The 17,456-nt window shown below is 43.7% G+C and overlaps 1 protein-coding gene across 3 annotated transcripts in view; it reads right to left on the bottom strand.

Moving 5' to 3' along the window:
• Window positions 1–2,955: 2,955 nt before the first annotated feature.
• LOC149301932 (AP-4 complex accessory subunit RUSC1-like) overlaps window positions 2,956–17,456 on the bottom strand; it is a 34,238-nt gene continuing 19,737 nt past the window's right edge. For all 3 annotated transcript variants that reach the window (XM_089482993.1, XM_089482991.1, XM_089482994.1), the window contains 7 exons: window positions 16,275–16,351; window positions 13,418–13,592; window positions 10,622–10,727; window positions 8,982–9,028; window positions 7,320–8,211; window positions 6,509–6,637; window positions 2,956–5,363 (listed from right to left, as the gene is read on the bottom strand). In XM_089482993.1, the coding sequence (XP_089339119.1) occupies window positions 5,195–5,363; window positions 6,509–6,637; window positions 7,320–8,211; window positions 8,982–9,028; window positions 10,622–10,727; window positions 13,418–13,592; window positions 16,275–16,351 (1,595 nt within the window). In that variant the 3' untranslated portion in view covers window positions 2,956–5,194. The remainder of the gene's footprint in view (window positions 5,364–6,508; window positions 6,638–7,319; window positions 8,212–8,981; window positions 9,029–10,621; window positions 10,728–13,417; window positions 13,593–16,274; window positions 16,352–17,456) is intronic.

Below are 17,456 nucleotides of genomic sequence, written 5' to 3'. Positions count from 1 at the left end.
CTATCTCTTTCTCTCCCACACAAGATGTCCCCTCTTTCTGACAAATGCCTGTCCCAGTTATATTGTAGTTTTTAATGGTTTGTGTCTTGTTAAAATGTCATTAGTATGATGAGGATAGTGAGGGCTCTGGAGAACACATCCTGGGAGGAATAAAAGGCTGATTATGTATTGTTTAAAGGGAGGGATGAAGTTAAAGAGAAACTGAACGGCTGTCTTCAAATATCATGAGGGCTGTATTGCTCAAGAGGACAGAAGTAAGGACTCACGGGTGGAAATTGTACTGATGCAGGGTTTGGCATAAGCAAAACTTCAGAGTTTTTAAAGAACTTATAGAGCTTTTCAGCAATGCAAGAGATGGGCTTCGATGGTGAGCCTTTATTGGAGGTTTTTAAGCAAAGGTTGGGTATGTGAAGTCGAAGGCTTTCATGGTCAGCATCCATAGTTTTTTGTGGCTGGCGAAACGTCAGGAGGAAATTCTTATAGAACATGGCCAAATAGCCCGCAAAACCCACAAATAACTAGAGGTTGGGTAGCTGTCACAGACCCAGAAATTTAACCCCATGTTGTAGATACTACTATAAAACCATTAAAATACACGAGTACGTTTTTAAAAAATATATACAAATTAAAAAGCAATGATTTAAAATTGACTGGGTAGGCCAGCCGGAAGAGATGTGTCTTTAATGTTGTTTTAAATACTGTCAGCATTTTCAGTTGTTGTATCTCTTCTGGCAGGTCATTTCACAGTCTGAAGACAATTCTAGGAAGAGGTGCAGTTGGCATATCAGCTGAAGCTGATAGTAGGCACTCTTGACCTTTGCATCTATCTGAGCTGTCATTTTGAGGGACAGATCCAGGAGCACTCCCAAACTGCCAACACAGTCTTTCAGGGGGAGTATGACCCCATCCAGAACTGGTGGACATACCTCCAGCACCAGATATGACCTCTGTCTTGTATGGATTCAGTTTCAGTTTGTTTTTCCTTCAACTCATTACTTCTTCCAAGCATTCAGAGGAGATACATTATCCTTAACTGAAGCTGTTTTTGAAGGTGTGGAGAAGTATATTTGGGTGTCATTGGCATATTGATATTATCCCACTCCATGCCTCTGGGTGATCTCTCCCAGTGGTTTCAAGTTGAATAGCCTTGGGGATAGGATGGCCCCTTGGGGTACACAATATAACAGCTCCTTTTTTGAGGACCACCATCTGGAACCTGCCTGAGAGATAGGACTGGTACAATCCCTGCAACACAGTGCCTCTGATTCCTCACCCCCATCTGACTTCCAGAAGGATGGTATTGAACACCACTGAGAGATCTAAGAGCATCAGCAGGGACATATTCCCCTCTCAATGCGCAAGCAAATATCATCCACTACGGCGACCATAGCAGTCCCAACTCTTCCTGCTCTGAAGCCGGTTTGAAATGGATCGAGGAAGTGAGCAGTCAGTAGTAAGCCCAGTGTCCCTCTAATTTTGCACAGAGAATAGTCACAATCGGGATTCTTAATCAGTGTGAACCGTGTCTGTGCAAAATGCAAAGAGTATTTGGGAGTAACAAGTCATGGGGGAAGCTAAAATAGATCCAGTACATAGCATTGCTTGTGTAAACATCAGTGCTCCATCCCTTTATTATTTTTATTATTCAAAATGTCTAGTCTTTCCTTGAAGAACACTACTTTTCCTCCAAAATATGTATATGATCAGTTCAGCAGAAGCATACTCTTCATAGTCATGATAGTGCTACAATTTAAGGCCAATTGGCAAAGAGGCTTTCTATGTTTTAACATATCAGGATTGTAAAGCATGGAAGTCGCGTCAGGATGGGAAAAAAAACATAAGTTATATGCTGGGGTTTGGTTCCAAGATCCCCCGTGGATAACAAAATCCATGGATGCTTAAGTCCCATTAAATATAATGACATAGCAAAATGGTGTCCCTTATAAAAATGGGAAATCAAGGTTTGATATTTGAAATTTATACTTTCTTGGAACATTTTCAAACCATGGATGCTTGAAACTGTGTATAAAACATCCGTGTATAAGAAGGGCCGACTGTATACATCTTGGTCTTGCAGGCATCCCTTTAGGCAGCTTAGTCTTGAGTCCAAGTTAACTAGTTGTCCCACTTGATGTGACACAGGAGAATTCTTGGTGTTCATGCCCTGCTTTTTTCAACCTAAAGAGGCCCATATCAGAACTTCATTAAATATGAACCCTGAAATTTGGAATCCACACCAAATCTGTACCAAAGCTTCTTTGTGGTCTCTATGAATCACACACATTGATTTTACTGTGCCTGAGCAGAGCACACTCAGAACCTTCTAGAATAGCTAGGCAAGATTTTTGGCCATTCCTGCTTATTTACCTCAGCCCCATTTCATCCTCCGCATGGGCAGCATATAGGAATCTTTGCTAAGCAATCTTTTAGTTTTGACTAACGGCTTGATCTTCAGCTATACTTATGGCTTGTCCTCGGCTTTACCTTGGTTTTCATCAGCTTTTCATTTTGTCTGGTAATCTGACCTTGACTGTTTATCAACTATTCTCATGCCTTGCTCTGTTCTAGAGCTTGTTGACCCTTGGGTTGACTCGGTGCTCTCAGTCAGTGTACTTTGCATTGTTCTGTATCCCATTACATGGCCATCTAGCTTCTGTTTAAAGACCTCCAAGGAAGGAGACTCCACTACACTCCGAGGGAGTTTGTTCCACTGTCAGACAGTACTGTCAGGAAGTTCTTCCTAATGTTGAGGTGGAATCTCTTATCCTGGAACTTGCATCCATTGTTCCGGGTCAAGCAGGATTTCACTGCGCTGTCACTACATCTTTTACTTTGGGAAACTGAACTTGAGAGTAGCTACTTTCAAACACAGACCTAATAAGTGGGACTTTTTTCAAAACATGGGGGTATATCTAGTTCACATTATGGGTGTATATTGAGATAACACTTCTCTCATTTTCTGTTGTAAGGGTATACTTTAGTTTTTATTCTGGGCGTGGTGGTCTAAAAAATGGTCAGAGATGTAGAAATATACATATGGTGCAGATAGTGACATAAGCACTGCATTCTCCCCTAGCATTAACTTCTGAACTAACCACAAGTGCAGGTGTGCTGCAGTACAAGTGTGTGTACAATATTGGCTGACTCTCTCTATACTGGAATGCATATACTTGGTGCCAGTGCCTCAGCCGAAGCTGCATTCGTAGCCACATAAATTGATGGAGGCTTCAATGACACAACACTCCTGAGAAGCTATGCATCAAATGTTTTTAGACTGCTCATTTTCACCTTTTTCCCTAAGATCGGATTCACATGGCTCTCTAGGGATATACCTATGGATGAGAATGATATAATATGTGAATGCCATCCAGTTTGTCTCCAAACTTATAATTTGAGACCTTCACATTTATTCATTTTTTGCTGGATGCAGCCTATCCACTGTCATTACAGAACTCCTTACACCAGATGTTACATGCAGCCAGTACTGCTAGTCTTCCATGTTTTTAAGGCTAAATGCAGAATCATAGAAGAATGGAGTTGGAAGAGACCTCAAGGGCCATGAAGCCCAACGCCCAAAACATCCTAACATTCCTAAACATTAGGAAGAAAAGATGAGAATTGTTTATTATTTTTGCGTGGGGGTATGCTTCCCACTATCAGTTTTTATGGTATGCTAGACTATATGAAGCCAGAGCATATTATGTCTTCTTCTTCCTGTCTCACAGTGGCTTACTCAACACTTTGGAAAGCTATGTTTTGGGCTACATCCTTCACAATCACACAGCCAGCATGCCTAATACTTTTTGGTAACTTTCCCAGAGCCACATTTTACCCATCTTTGGCTGAAGGTATCTCACTGGGTTGTTAGGAGCACAAAAGTGGGGTGGGGAGGGAAATCTATGCTTCCCTAAACTACTTGAACGAGGGGGGAAAGCTATCACCCTCAAACAGTAATGTCAGTGCATGGATACCAGTAGCTTTGTAGGCAAAATAGAGCTGTGAGAAACCAACTGTGTGAGCATGCTTTAGTAAATGCCACAGTTTGCAGCAGAGCAGAGGTGAGAATCAATTTCTGGGTTATATTTTTACAACGTTTTATTTCACTCCATTCCTGCCATCTTCCTAGAGAGCAAGGAGTGCTGTCATTAGAGGGTGGCAGCCTCCAGGAATAGCCATTCCAGATGGGTCCCACTCACTGTTGTACCATCACCAGCCCAGAGAATGTGCAATAGCAGTGAGACAGAAACAGAAAGGAAGGAAGGGGCAAGCCTTGTCTCTGTTGCCCCAGAGGGGAAGGCCAGGTCTAATGGTTTTAAGTAGTAGTAGCAGTAGTAGCAGCAGCAATAGCAAGTACATTTTGATACCACTTATCAGTCAACAAACACTCCCTAAGCGTTTTACAATCTGCAAACTCCCAACAAGAAGCTGGGTACTCATTTTACTGACCTACAGAAAGATGGAGGGCTGAGTGGACCCTGGAGCGCTGCCTGGGATCCAAATCACAACCTTGTGGCTGTGAACAGCTGCAGTGCAAGCATTTAACCAGTGCACCATCAGGGTTCTTTAGAGTTATGGTCTAAAAATTTTGATGTTGACTGAACATTACAATGATCTTCTTGACAGCAACAGCGATTTGGCAATAGAACCAATTGCAAAGAGATGGTGGGATTCCCTTCTGTGGACCTGTTGGAGATGCTCTAGTTGGAGATACTGCATTGAGTTGGAGGTTGGACTTGATTGCCCTTCAAATTCTATGCTATATATACACACAATATATATATATATACGTTATAATACATACATGAGAGAGAACAATCTTTTGGCATGAAGATAACACAATCTTAGAGAGCAGCGAATACAATGGGAGAGAACACTCTCAAGGGGAAAGGGTGGGTGGGCTAAGACATTCAAGCACCTCCAGAGTGGGGCGAGCAGTTTGAAAGAAGGAAAGTGTGAGGTAACAAGGGAGCCTGCTCTGGCAGACTTTGTGCCCTTCTGTAGGAAACAGAGGCTGCCCAATTTGCAGACAACTATTTGTGACCTTATGACAGGTGTGCTGTTGAGAATGGTAGACCACAGGTGTGCACATTCTTTTTCTTAGTGTTCACATCATATCCAATGTGTGTTGGGGGAAGTTACATTTTGCATCCCTTTTCCAGTAGTTTTTGAGCTCCACATGGTCCATTGCCCTGTTTCACAGGATGAGAGAAGTGTAGCCTACAGGGACTAGGCCTCTGCGATCACCATGGCAGCACTGGAGCCAATCTTCATCCACTGTATCTAAGACCTGCAAGATGTCCCCTTTACGGAAGCTCAGCTCATTGTCCCCACATCCCACATGGTTGCAGAGTGCGCGGACAGCCCTGTGGAGAGAGACAGACACCCAAACATGTTCAATGAACTCAGGGAACAGGGAGGGCAGGGCAGGCAGCGTGCACAAGACACAAGGTCCAAGAAACCTGACTGAGACTTTAAAGCCTGTTTTTTGAACAGGTAGTAAGCTTAGGTGTGGCCTGTACTATTGTAGACTTCTTTGAAAGCTCTGATTTCACCTTTAGACTACAGCTCCCAGAATTTACCAGTCAGTGTGATCAGTGCCCACGCTGGCAGGGAGATCCTGGAAGCTGTAGTGCAAACTTTGAATTAGCATATGGACTTCTGTGGAGAAAAACAGGTTGATCAAACCCTTATAGCTAGGCAACCAGCATTATCAGGGCAAGAGAATCTAGCACAGCCTTCTCCCCAGTGGTATAGTGGAGCCTGGGTTTATAGGGCTGGAGCACTGGCAGTTTTTGAATAGCATGGATGTTATCTGACTCCCACATTCTCCCCCATATTTGAGCTTATCTCAAAGTAGCTAGGAAGGAGGGATGGATTTTCTTTGTGACAATGTATTACTGTGAACTAGCATACCCTCCAACATTTCCCAGACAGAGACTGGCACATATGTGGCCAAGATGGTAATATAGTAACGAGGAAGAGCACACAAGCTAGGAATGACTATAGCAGTTTGCTTTTCCACAGGGCATGATGCCACCTCCTCCTCTCCCCCTACTGAGGTACCAGACGCCAAACTGGCCATTGTAAATTCCTATTTAAATATTACAACTGCCTTCATCCTAATATTAACCAAAGCTTTATTTCCTGCCCCTGTCCCTCCTTTCTCACATTCAGGCTGTGAGTGTTGCTGCTAATGCAGCCAAATTGGCACAATCCTCACACAAGAGAGAAGTTTAGCAGGTAGATCTCAACATTTATAGAAATACCTGCCCCCTCCAAAATCCTTTAGAAATGTCCCTTTCCCTCCCACCCCAAAAAGTAACCCAGCAGTCATAGAAAGCTGTATGACTTTGGAGAAGTGGAGGCAGAAAATAGGATCTTCATTGAATGGATTATCTTGGAAAAGAGTGTGCCTGGCTGCCTGGAATACTGAACAGGAGTGCTGCCCACTGTAACATTACAGGTGGCTGCTAGTATCTGGGCATGGTAGGACACAGGACTGGCTTACCTGTAAGCCTGCTGTGGGTCTGGAGAGGCGTCTTCCCAAGATTCCTTCTGGCTGCTCTTCTCTGCTGGCACAGTCTTCATCACCAGAGCCAAGACATTCATGGTGGGGGGCAGCCAGCTGGAGGGGCGCCTATTAGGAGTGCAGGAAACAGGAAAATGGGCAACTCAAAAGAGTTAGGACTTTTAAATACTAGCTATTTTGGAAATCTTTGGGTTCAGTAGTCAAAGTCTGGTTACAGTCCAAAGCAGACTGGATTCTGGGCCTCAAAGACCTGGGTTCAAATTCTGCTCTTGGGGACTATGCACTATGTTTTCAGAAGAATGGGTATTCAAATGTTGAACCAATGAACAGAAGTTGCTCAAAACAGTCTGTATCTGGCACACCAATTGCCATCAGAGAATAGGAACTTGAAGGTCCATTCCAATCCTCTGCCTAATGCAGGCTTCTACAAAAGTAAGTTGGGGACCAGAAGTAACATGAGCACCAAATTCTGTTTCAGATAAAATTTGGTGTTGCTGCCTCCTAGTAGTGGGCAGGGCCAAAGGCAAACAGGTGAGACCCCAAATTACAGCACAGTTTACTTTAAATCTCCTACTAAACGAACCTTGGGAGTCTTTCCACTTTTTACATTGGTCAGTATCTTTGATCAAGGGCTCTCCAGAGTTTATTTAATTAACTAAAGCAAGGAAGACTACAACCTGATGTGAACATTCAACTCTCCAACAGTATTTGGCATTAGCTGGTTTATTAACCAGCTTTTGCCTAGCTCAACCTATTTTATGCAACTCATGGGTGGTTCCCCTCCACTTACCTGGATTTTGTCAGATTTGAATCCGACTCATTGGAGACTCCTGGGTAATTTGCTCCAAACAGCCATCCTAACCACTTCCCCTTCCCTCTTCCAGGAGTATCCATGGCATCAGAATTGGCTTCCTGGGCATCAGCCAAAGAGGATTCCCTGGATTTGGGTGCAATTATTTCTGGCTTTTTGGCAGTTTTGCCTTTAGGTGAGTTCCCCACTTCAGCAGTTGATGCCTGTGGCACGGAGCCATTTTCATCAAGACTTGGAGTTTGCAGGCCCGTGTTGTAGCTTGTTGTAGCTTCTGTCATGCCAATACAGGCTTCTTTGATGGCTTCCCCCACAATGATCCGTAGCTTGGTCCACTGCATGTAAGGGAAACCCTCTTGCTTTGAGATGGAAGAAGAGGTGGAGTTGGCATAAATGCCTGAGGCCAAATTGAGTTGTTCCCACCTGCTGTGTTGCTTTTCTTCCATCTCCTGCTGGATTGTTTGGGGACACAACTCTGGCTTGGGAAGAGCCTCATTGCCTAGCAGTGTGTGAGTAAGTCGATCCCCCCATTGCAACAGTCTCTGGTGTAGAGGCACCCCTGCTTGGGACTCATGGATGGGACTGGACTGGGCCAAAGGACCTTCTGCCAGCTCAGGAGGAGGAACAGGGTGTCTAAGTAAATCTGGCTGTCTGAGCCCACTGGAATTGGTGGGCTGCTCTGTTGGTGTGCCTGCATGCCGCGCCACTGGCTGGACATTGAGGGGCAGGTGATGGTGCTCAAAGAGAAGGTCCAGCTGGAACGTAAGCATGGATAGTGGTTGAAGCAGGAGTAATAGCTCTTCTGCCCAGAAGCGGCAAACCCCTTGGCTAAGCACCAGGAAGGCAGTGGGCAAATAAAGTGCTAAGATCAGCTCTGTGGGTGGAAGGAAACACAATTGGATCAGAAACACACAGAAAGAAATTGATGGATTTCATGATTTAACAGGGGTTACTGGAGGGGGGGAGTTCAGAATGTGGCAACAAGGTGCAGAACTGTTCATTTCAAGGAAGAACTAAAAACATGATGTTTCAGCATGAAGCATGCAAAGATAAGCTTGTAGATAATGCCAACCTTCTCAAAGAGTTAAGTGTCTTGTGAATTTTCACAGCTCCTGAGCTTTCCTTCAACTCCATAATTAGCAAAGCTAGCATAAATTAGGCAAAACAACAAAAAATATAACCCAAGCAAGCCCAGTAAAATGTAAAATTGAAAACAAGTTGTTCAAATCTATGTAACTTAAACAGTGTACATAATGCTTCTCTCTTTCATGCAAATAATTTTTTTCCTTTAAAATGTCATGAGCAGAGGCTACCAATAGAATTGTAGACCTTTGATCAGCCAGCCCAGTACTGTCCAACTTTGACTTGGACTGGCCCTCAAGAGCAAAAGAAAAGAAAAGAAAAAGAAAAAGAAAAAGAATGGTATTTCCCATCACCTGCTATCTGAACATTTCAAACTAGAAATGCCAGGGACTGAACCCAAGACCTTCAGCCTGGTAAACATGCAGCATGACCCCTGAGCTGTACTCTCCCTTGTGCCCAAGGCACAGCTTTTTTAGTGCAGGTGCTCTGAAACTTCTAAGCAGAACTGCTTCTAGGAGGCAGCCATGGATCCCTGCCCAGGAAAGAGTGTCCCAAACGTACCTGAGTTCCGCTGCAAGTGGGCAAACCACTGTTCAAGCTGCTTCATGCTGAGGAGGACAGAATGAAACAGAAGGCTTTAGCCCCTTGGCTCTGGAGATGCCCCCTTTCAGACTCTGCCTGTCTTCAGCCTGGGATGTTTAACAATTAGCCAGGGAACTTTTTCTCTGTCAAGGGGCCACCATTTGTCTTAATTTGGTGGGGGCCTGGAGCCAGTTATGAACATGACAAAAGCCCAAAGTGAGGTAGCCATAGCCTTTTCTTTCCCCCACCTGGCTCACCCCGTTTCTCTCTCTCTCTTCTTTTTCTGCCAGCCCAGCCACATTTATTTCTTTTCCTGGCACTGGTTGGACTAGATAGCCCCGTGAATCTATGGAGACTTTTTTTGTCCCGAGGAGACCCAGATCTCTGAACTGATCTGGATTGGTATTCCCACTACGTTTTCCATTCCCAAATCTCTCTGTGGCATTTTAACCCTGTTGCCATTCAGACTTGCCATCAAAGTGATTTAAGGTGGAGGCATCTCAATGACTGGGAACAATGCAGGGAGATCCGAATTGATTCGGTAGTGTACTCACACTACCGAAGATGCAGATTGTTGTGGCTCTTAAAAAAAGATGTGGGGGCAAAACCTGGTTAAGTGGGTTTTCCGGTAACACCCCCCCCCCACCCCCCAAACTGCACCAAGTACAGTCAGGGCAAATGAGAATGCCACAAAAATAACCTGGTTTCACACCAGCTTATTTTTGTAGTGTGAATGGGGCCTATGATGCCCTTTTCTGACCTAGCCTTTTTATTTCTCTTTCCTGCTGACCCATCCATCCCCTTTTCTCCCTTTCCGCACCCTTCTTCCATTCTCTTTCTCATTCTCTCTCAGCCATGGATATAGCTTGGCAGGGAAGGGGGCACTGCCACCTGACAAGAATTCCAAATGAAACTTTTCTTCAGACCCCACATTGCTAGCATTGCAGGAACTTAAAACTACAGTTGGTTATTGAAAAATGCAGTTTAGGCATCCAAGGCAAAGGAGTGGGCAAGATTACCAAGGAAATGCAAACAACAGAAAGCAGAAGAGCTATAGGTTTTTATGATTTTCAATGCCTCACTTTCTGAAAGGCTAGAAATCTAGGGACTTAAGGGAAATTTTCATGTATTATTTATATATTTTATTTATATGCTGCCTTTTCTCCCAAACTGGACCCAAGGCAGCTCACAAAAGCTTAAAAACAACAATAAAACAGTACAATTTTAAAACACAATTAAACATCCCATTAATATAACAAGTAAAAGATGTAAAATCCTTAAAAATATTAATTAAAAATATAAAACCAGTAAAAACATACCCAAGCCCCAAGAACAAGCCTACCTGGACACAATTACGTATTAATTCATTGAGGGCAGACTTGTTATTTGTGGAGCAATTCCTACATTTTGCCACATACACATGTGCTAGCTACACTCCTTCTCTCCCCTTTTCTCCCTATGCCTTGGGATGCTGGTTGGGAAGCAATCATTCTTTTCCGAGCTCTGAACTGAGAGCTTGCGGAGAGCCTTTGAAATTCCCTTTGGCCCATGAAGGGCCCACTCATTTTAAACAGAACTCCTTCTCTTGCCCTGGTCTTCCACCCCTCACCATTACTCACTTCAGGAGGCCCAGGATAAAAGCATGGAAGCGCTTCTGGTTACTGCGGAGAGGTGCCAGCCGAGACACCCGCCAATACAGTGCATTCAGGGAATGGGAATGGGGGCCTGGGGAGAGAAGGACAGGAAGAAAGAAAAATATCAGTGGGCACCCCCTTATGAGCTGAAGTACACACTTCAGCTCATAAACAGAAAACAAAAGGTATGAGAGTTTTTTCTGACCTTTGGAAACCTCTAACCAAAAAGACCATGAAATCCAAAAAGGAAGAAAACATGAGCCAGAACTTGGTTGAGTATCTCCTGTGCCATTAATTTTCTCCAAGTGCTTTCTAGCAAATCCTAAACCTGTCATGAGGAGGACTCAGCAATGGCCTGCAGAGTTTGTTGAAAAGTGGGATATGTCTCAATTTGTGTTAGACGTCACCTACCAATATAGGAAGCTTAGCTGCCAGGGCCATATATCTTAAAGCAATCATTCCCAACCTTTGACCTTCCATATGTTTTGCATTTCAACTCCCTGAAGCCCTGGCAATGTGGTTCATGGTCAGGGGTTCTGGGATTTGATTTCCAAAACATCTAGAACAGTGGTTCCCAACCTTCCTAATGCCGTGAACCTTTAATACAGTTCCTCATGTTGTGGTGACCCCCAACCATAAAATTATTTTCATTGCTACATGCAAATATGTTTTTTCCAATGGTCTTAGGCAACCCCTGTGAAAGGGTCATTCGACCCACAAAGGCGTCCCGACCCACAGGTTGGGAATCACTGATCTAGAGGGACAAAGGTTGAGAGAAACATTATCTTAAAATAAGCATTACACTAGGACTCAGCTTAACCAGTCTTCTCAAACTGGGTCCCATCATCCCCATCAAGGAAACCACGTTGGAGAAAGTTGATTTAACCAATAAAGCTAACAGGGGATCAATCCATCTCACTTGTTTCCTATTTGATCTTCCTGCTTTTTTAGTTTGTAGGCTTTTCTGTAAAATAATCGGCAAAGCCACTTCTGAGAAAAACCTCATGAAATTCAGCTTTCAGAGACTACAGTTCATTTGATCAGATGCATGGAGTACTGCTTCAGTGGGCATGATGTAACTTACGCACACATTTAGATAACTGGGGGATTTAAATCAATGGAGTGAGAAGGAATAAAAGGCAAAAATAACAAACATGATCATTAAGAAACAGTATCTGGACCTAACACTGGCATTCTTATACAGCGTGCCCGTGTTATAGACTGGCACGTCACAAGCGGCTTACAGCATATGCTGGAAGCCACGCCGGAAAAACTCCTCTTGCGCCCCGGAAGAAGTAATGGGGCGCGCTTCATGCACAAGCCCCATTACTTCTAATAGGGCTTGAGCATACGCATTTTTCTCTTACTCAGGGGGAAGGGGTTCCGGAACAGACCCTCCCCCCTTATTCAAGTTTTTTTGGGGGGTGGGGGAAGCTGAACTCCTTGAGGAATTATTTTTCTTCTTTTCATGCTAAAACAAAAGCTCAGGATATATAGGAGCCCATGAGTTTCACTACATTGGAGTACAGTATGAATTTTGTCTCCTCCCTAAGCCTCCAAATTTAAAACTTCAAACATTTGGAAACAGTAACATCCAAACAATGATACCTTTATTGGACCAAACAAAATGCACAAGAGCTTTCAAAGCTCTACTGGCTTCTTCATCAGGCAAGGTGTTAAAAACCAGAAGCCAGTGGAGCTTTGAAAGCTTGCAACATGCACATTGTGCATTCTGGTTGTCCCAATGAAGGTATCATTGTTTGGATGTTATTGGATTTGCTATATGGCCAACACGGCTACTCCTGGATGTTATTTAGAAACAGTGTTTAGGCATCTCAAGAAAAAGGACCAGTGAAGGGATCTATAGAATGTAAACACAATGTAAATGATTTTCGATATCTCACTCTCTACAATGCTAGAAATCTGGTGAAATAAAGGAAAATTTAATGGGGGACAGAATTCTTCCTTGGGGGGCAATGCCCTCATTTTGCCTCCCCCTTTAACTATACACCTGTAACTCCCTGTTGTTTTTAATTTAATTGTCAGTTAAAATTTTAATTTAACTGACAATCAGTTTTGTACTAATATTTCAATAATGCCTTTAGCAAAGTCTAGAAGGGCAGGGCGGATAAAGAAACAATCTACCACCCATGGGCCTGGCACATTTACAGGAGATCTCTTAGTGCGTTTGCTGAAATGGACTATATTCCACAAAAGTATATGCTACCGTATGTTGAGGTGTTATTAAGACAGCTTTTCTCCAAGCTGGGCTCCTCCAGACGGTATGAAATTGTACAGTAACTCCTATCCATTGGCTAAGCAAACTGGGGCTAATGGGAATTAAAATCTAAAACCTCGGAGGATACCAGATTGGGGATTGGGTTTCAAAAAGTAATGTTTTTTGTGGGTTTTCTGGGATATGTGGTCATGTTCTAGAAGAGTTTATTCCTGATGTTTCGCTGGCATCTTTAGCCCAGAAAACCAAGCTAAGAAAGTCTTTGACTTCACATTAAAAAGTAATGATTTCAAATGGACATATCCCGCTTGTTTTAGAACTTGAAGTTTATTCAATCTGCAAAGTGTGTTGCTTATTTTTAGGGTGGTTTTGTGTGTGTGTGTGGATTTTTTTTTTTTTGGTGCAGAATAGATACTGTTTCACCAAAGATTTATATGATCTGAAGATGAACCAGAGTATATCTGTTGCATGACCAAAACAGAATGCTGCACCATCCCTGTCTCCCCACTCCATGGCCTGCTTCCTGCTGCTCCATCTCCACCTACCAGGCTTGGCAGAGGCTTCCACTATGCTCCATGGAGAACTGGGCCTTTGACCTGTGATTACATCCTTCTGAAAGGGCTTGAGGCCATCACCAACCAGGGCCCAGAGCGCCGGGCAGAGGGTGCCCAGGACTAAGTAACCCACATCTGGGCTAAGCCGGCTGTCTCCCAGCTGTGCCTGCACAGGAGGGAAACAGCATTGTTCACTAGCAGTCAGGAAAAAGAGCAAACAACCACCCTTTCCCTTTGTTAATTGTTAATTAGTGTTTCTAATTAGCTTTTCCTCCCACCCGCAACTGCAGCAGAAGAAGCAGTGCAGTGGCTCCCTCCTTCCTTGGCCACAGGCCAGGCAGCTTCACATCAGAGCACTGTATCATCAGAGCAAACGGCTACAGAGAGACATGGGTTCTGAGTACATGCCATGAGCAGAGTGGGAAATGTTACTGTTAAAGATCACTTAGGACACTATCACATGGGGAAAATCAGGGGATTAAAAAGGCATTTCCCCAGGAAAGTTGTGCGATCACAGCGAAGATGTTCAGACAGCGTCGCGATCAAACAAGACTCATTCCGGGAAGAACCAGGAATCCTCCAGCAACAAACCATTCACAGGATTTCCCTGTAAATGGTTTGTGCTGGACCATTCCTGGCTCTTCCCGGGATAAGTCGTGATGAGTGTGAAAATCTTCGCTGCGATTGTGTCACTTTCCTGGGAAAATGCCTTTTTAATCCCCTGATCTTCCTCCGTGTGATAGTCTCCTTAGAGCTATAATTCCTGGGGTGTATCAAAAAGTAGGGGATTGTCATTATAGTTGCCACTTTTGTTTTAATTCTCCCATTTCTCAAAAGTAAAGAAATATTTCACCTTAAAAATAAAGCCATTGTATTTTCATTTGAATTAATTTTATACCACAGGGTTTTTCTTCTGTGGTACAACAGGCCCTCAGTATCCATGTGTGTACAGATAGCAAAAGACACAGATGATTGAATTCTTATTGGTAATTAATTAATTATTAATAAGGGCTGCAGTAGAGGCAATAGCAAGCCCCATCCAGACACTCCTCAGGCTCCCCCATCTCCGGGGAATGCACCAGCTGCCCACTTCTACCTTGTATCTCTTTGCAGTTTCACATGTCTGCAGCATCTCCAGCCTCACAAATACCGTACCGTACATACTACATTACTCGTGCTGTGTGAAGTATTGTGTGTTGTGTACAGTACTCTAGTTTGAATCTGCGTTAGTTGCATCTGTGGATCTTGAGCCCACAGATACGGCTGGCTCATTGCAGGAACCACATTGCCCTCTTGTCTACCTCAGAATTGATTCAGTGCCCACAATGCCACACTATGAAACACAGCATGATCCAGCACTGGAACATGTGTCCCTCCTCTGCCCCATTAAACAAAACCACATCCTGGAGCCTAATAACTAAAATTATAGTTACACTGCCAAAGAAAAAGTTACCCCCCCCCCTTATTAGAATATTAATGTCATGTAGTTATACCTTTATTACTAGGGGCCAAAACACACTGCAGAAATATTCTAGTTCGAGACCACTTTAACTGCCCTGGTTCAGTGCTAAGGAATCCTGGGAGCTGTAGGTGCCAGAGTGGTCTGACAGAGATGTCTAAATGTCTCACAAAACTACAGTTCCCAGAAGTCCCTAGCATGGAGCCAGGGCAATTAAACAGGTCTCAAACTGGATTTTTTTCTGTAGTGTGTTTTGGCCCATTGTAAAGGATCCATTTGCAAGTAACTAATTATTTATAACCACCATATATACTCATCTATAAGTCTAAAAATTCATTCCAAAAAATTGACCCCCCCCCCCCCCCCCAATCCTAGGTCTACTTATGTATGGATCAGTATGGTAATGTGCTGGCAGCTCTTTCAGATTTCTCCATGCAGTTTCTTTCTGTCCTAAGCCAAGCAGACAGTCTTTGGTGACTGATTGATTGCTGTTTGTTTAACAGTCCCTCTCCAAAGTGAAGGCTGAAACACTGAAGCCTTGTATTGATTGCTGCTTCCCACTTGCCACTCGCATACACACGTTGAAGCTGCCCCAAAGTTTTACAGCTGACCTATCTATGGGGTCATGTCAAAGTTCTTAATTCTGGCCCCCAAACTTGCCCTTGGCTTACACATGAGGTCGACTTATAGTTGAGTATATACGGTAGTTATTTTCACATTTTGGCCTTGGCTAAAGATGAGGTTAAAGGTCTCCTAGTTGGGCTGGAGCTGTTACAATACCCTTTTCCAAGGGCTGGGAAACAGAATTTAGAAAAGTTACTTTTGTATATTATAACTCCCAGAGTTCCTTAGCCAACGTAGCCATTAGCCATGCTGACTGGGGAATTATAGTAGTATAAAAAGGTAAAGTTTTCAGGCTTTCTTGGGGAAATACTCTTTTATATCATTTGGTCCTATCATGGCATAATTGTTACAGAGTGGTGCAGTGGTTAAATGCCAGTATTGCAGCTACAAAGTTATGAGTTTGGGCTCCAAGGTCCACTCAGCCTTCCATTCTTTTGTACATCAGTTAAATGCGTACCCAGCATGCTGGGGCAATTGGCTTACTGTACATCTTTTAAACTGCTTAGGGAATGCTAGTTCACTGATAAGCGGTATAGAAATGAATTTGCTATTGCTATTGGATTAAACCCAGGGAGACCCAAGTTCAGGTTCTCACTCCATAGGGTCAGTTACACTCTGCCAAAACTATTTTGCCAATTCCTGTGAGGATAAAATGGGAATGTATTAGATCTGTGCAAACAGGCTGTGCTGAAGTCCTTGGGAGAGGGTAGGAGGACATTTATGTAAAGTAACAAACACACAAACAGACCACTGTGACGAACAAACCTTCTGAACGAGGTTTCTAGCTGTGCTGAAATGGGCCACAATCTTGTCCACCGACGCACTGACAGCCACAAGCAAAGCTAGGAAGGAAGCAGAGATGAGAGAGTTTGGGCATTCAGGCCCTTAAAGGTTCACCATCACTGACTTAGAGTTTGGAAAGGTATTTTTTGGTGGATGAGTTCTGGGAGTTGTAGGCCCCCTCTTCCTAAATAGGGTTATATAATAAGCAATAGTTGTCGTTTATTCTGCACAAACATTAAAGCAATGGTTCTGAAACTGGTGCAAGACTTGGAGGCTCTGATCCCTCCTCCTCTTCCCTAAATTTTTTTCACGTGTAAAAATTTACACATGTGTTCTAATAAAAATACACACACTAAATAAAATGATATTTTTATTCATATTGTGTGTGTGTGTGGGTGGGGTGACATTTGCAAGTAAAAGTTAGTAGATCACAAGGGTTAAAGGTTTGAGTACCATTGCATTAAAAGCCCAGGAGCCTTCTTCAGTTTTCACTCTGACTCCTCTGTTTCCAAACTCTGCTTCATCATATGTGGCCTCATGATCCCAGAGGTAATTTTCACCCACTCCGTCTGTCTTGTAACATCTGCCGAAAGTACCATTTAGTCTAGAGTGGGGAGGATTTTGCCCCCCAGGAATTACTGGACATCTGCTCTCAGGAGCACAGGCTAGGTAAAGGATCATGGGAGTTGTAGTCCCCAAAATCTGGTAAACTAAAGATTCTCCAGCTCCAATCTAGACTTCACCGGCAACTTGTGGAAGATATTTGCTTTCCTTTCTCACTTGTCCCTGATACTTAGATAGGTGGACTATGGCTGAACAGAGCAATTCCATTTAGCTACAAGAGTTACTAGTCCTTGGTAGAAACTGAAACTCTTCTTAAAAGCCACCAAAGCTGGTGCAAAAAGAAGCTCCGAAAAGAGGCTTCTTTTTGCACCAGAGAAGGGGTGCCATAACTGCCGTGATGCCCCTTGTGCACCGTATTGTTTGGGTGCTGCACACAGCGGACATCATTATGGTGCACCCCATGTAATCGGGGGCACGCCAAAATGGTGCCCACGGCGCGTGGTAAGGTTTGGAAGCGTGTGAACGCTCTGCCCTACCACAGCCCTAGCTCAGGCCCAGGCAAGTGCCAGTCTGTCCAGGCCCTCAGTCTGATAGAATCAT

Source organism: Sceloporus occidentalis, unplaced genomic scaffold (assembly GCF_023333645.1).
Source record: "Sceloporus occidentalis isolate IW3139 unplaced genomic scaffold, rSceOcc1.0.p SCAF_20, whole genome shotgun sequence".
Taxonomy (NCBI): Eukaryota; Metazoa; Chordata; class Lepidosauria; order Squamata; family Phrynosomatidae; genus Sceloporus; species Sceloporus occidentalis.
This window is presented reverse-complemented; position numbering and strand designations above follow the sequence as displayed.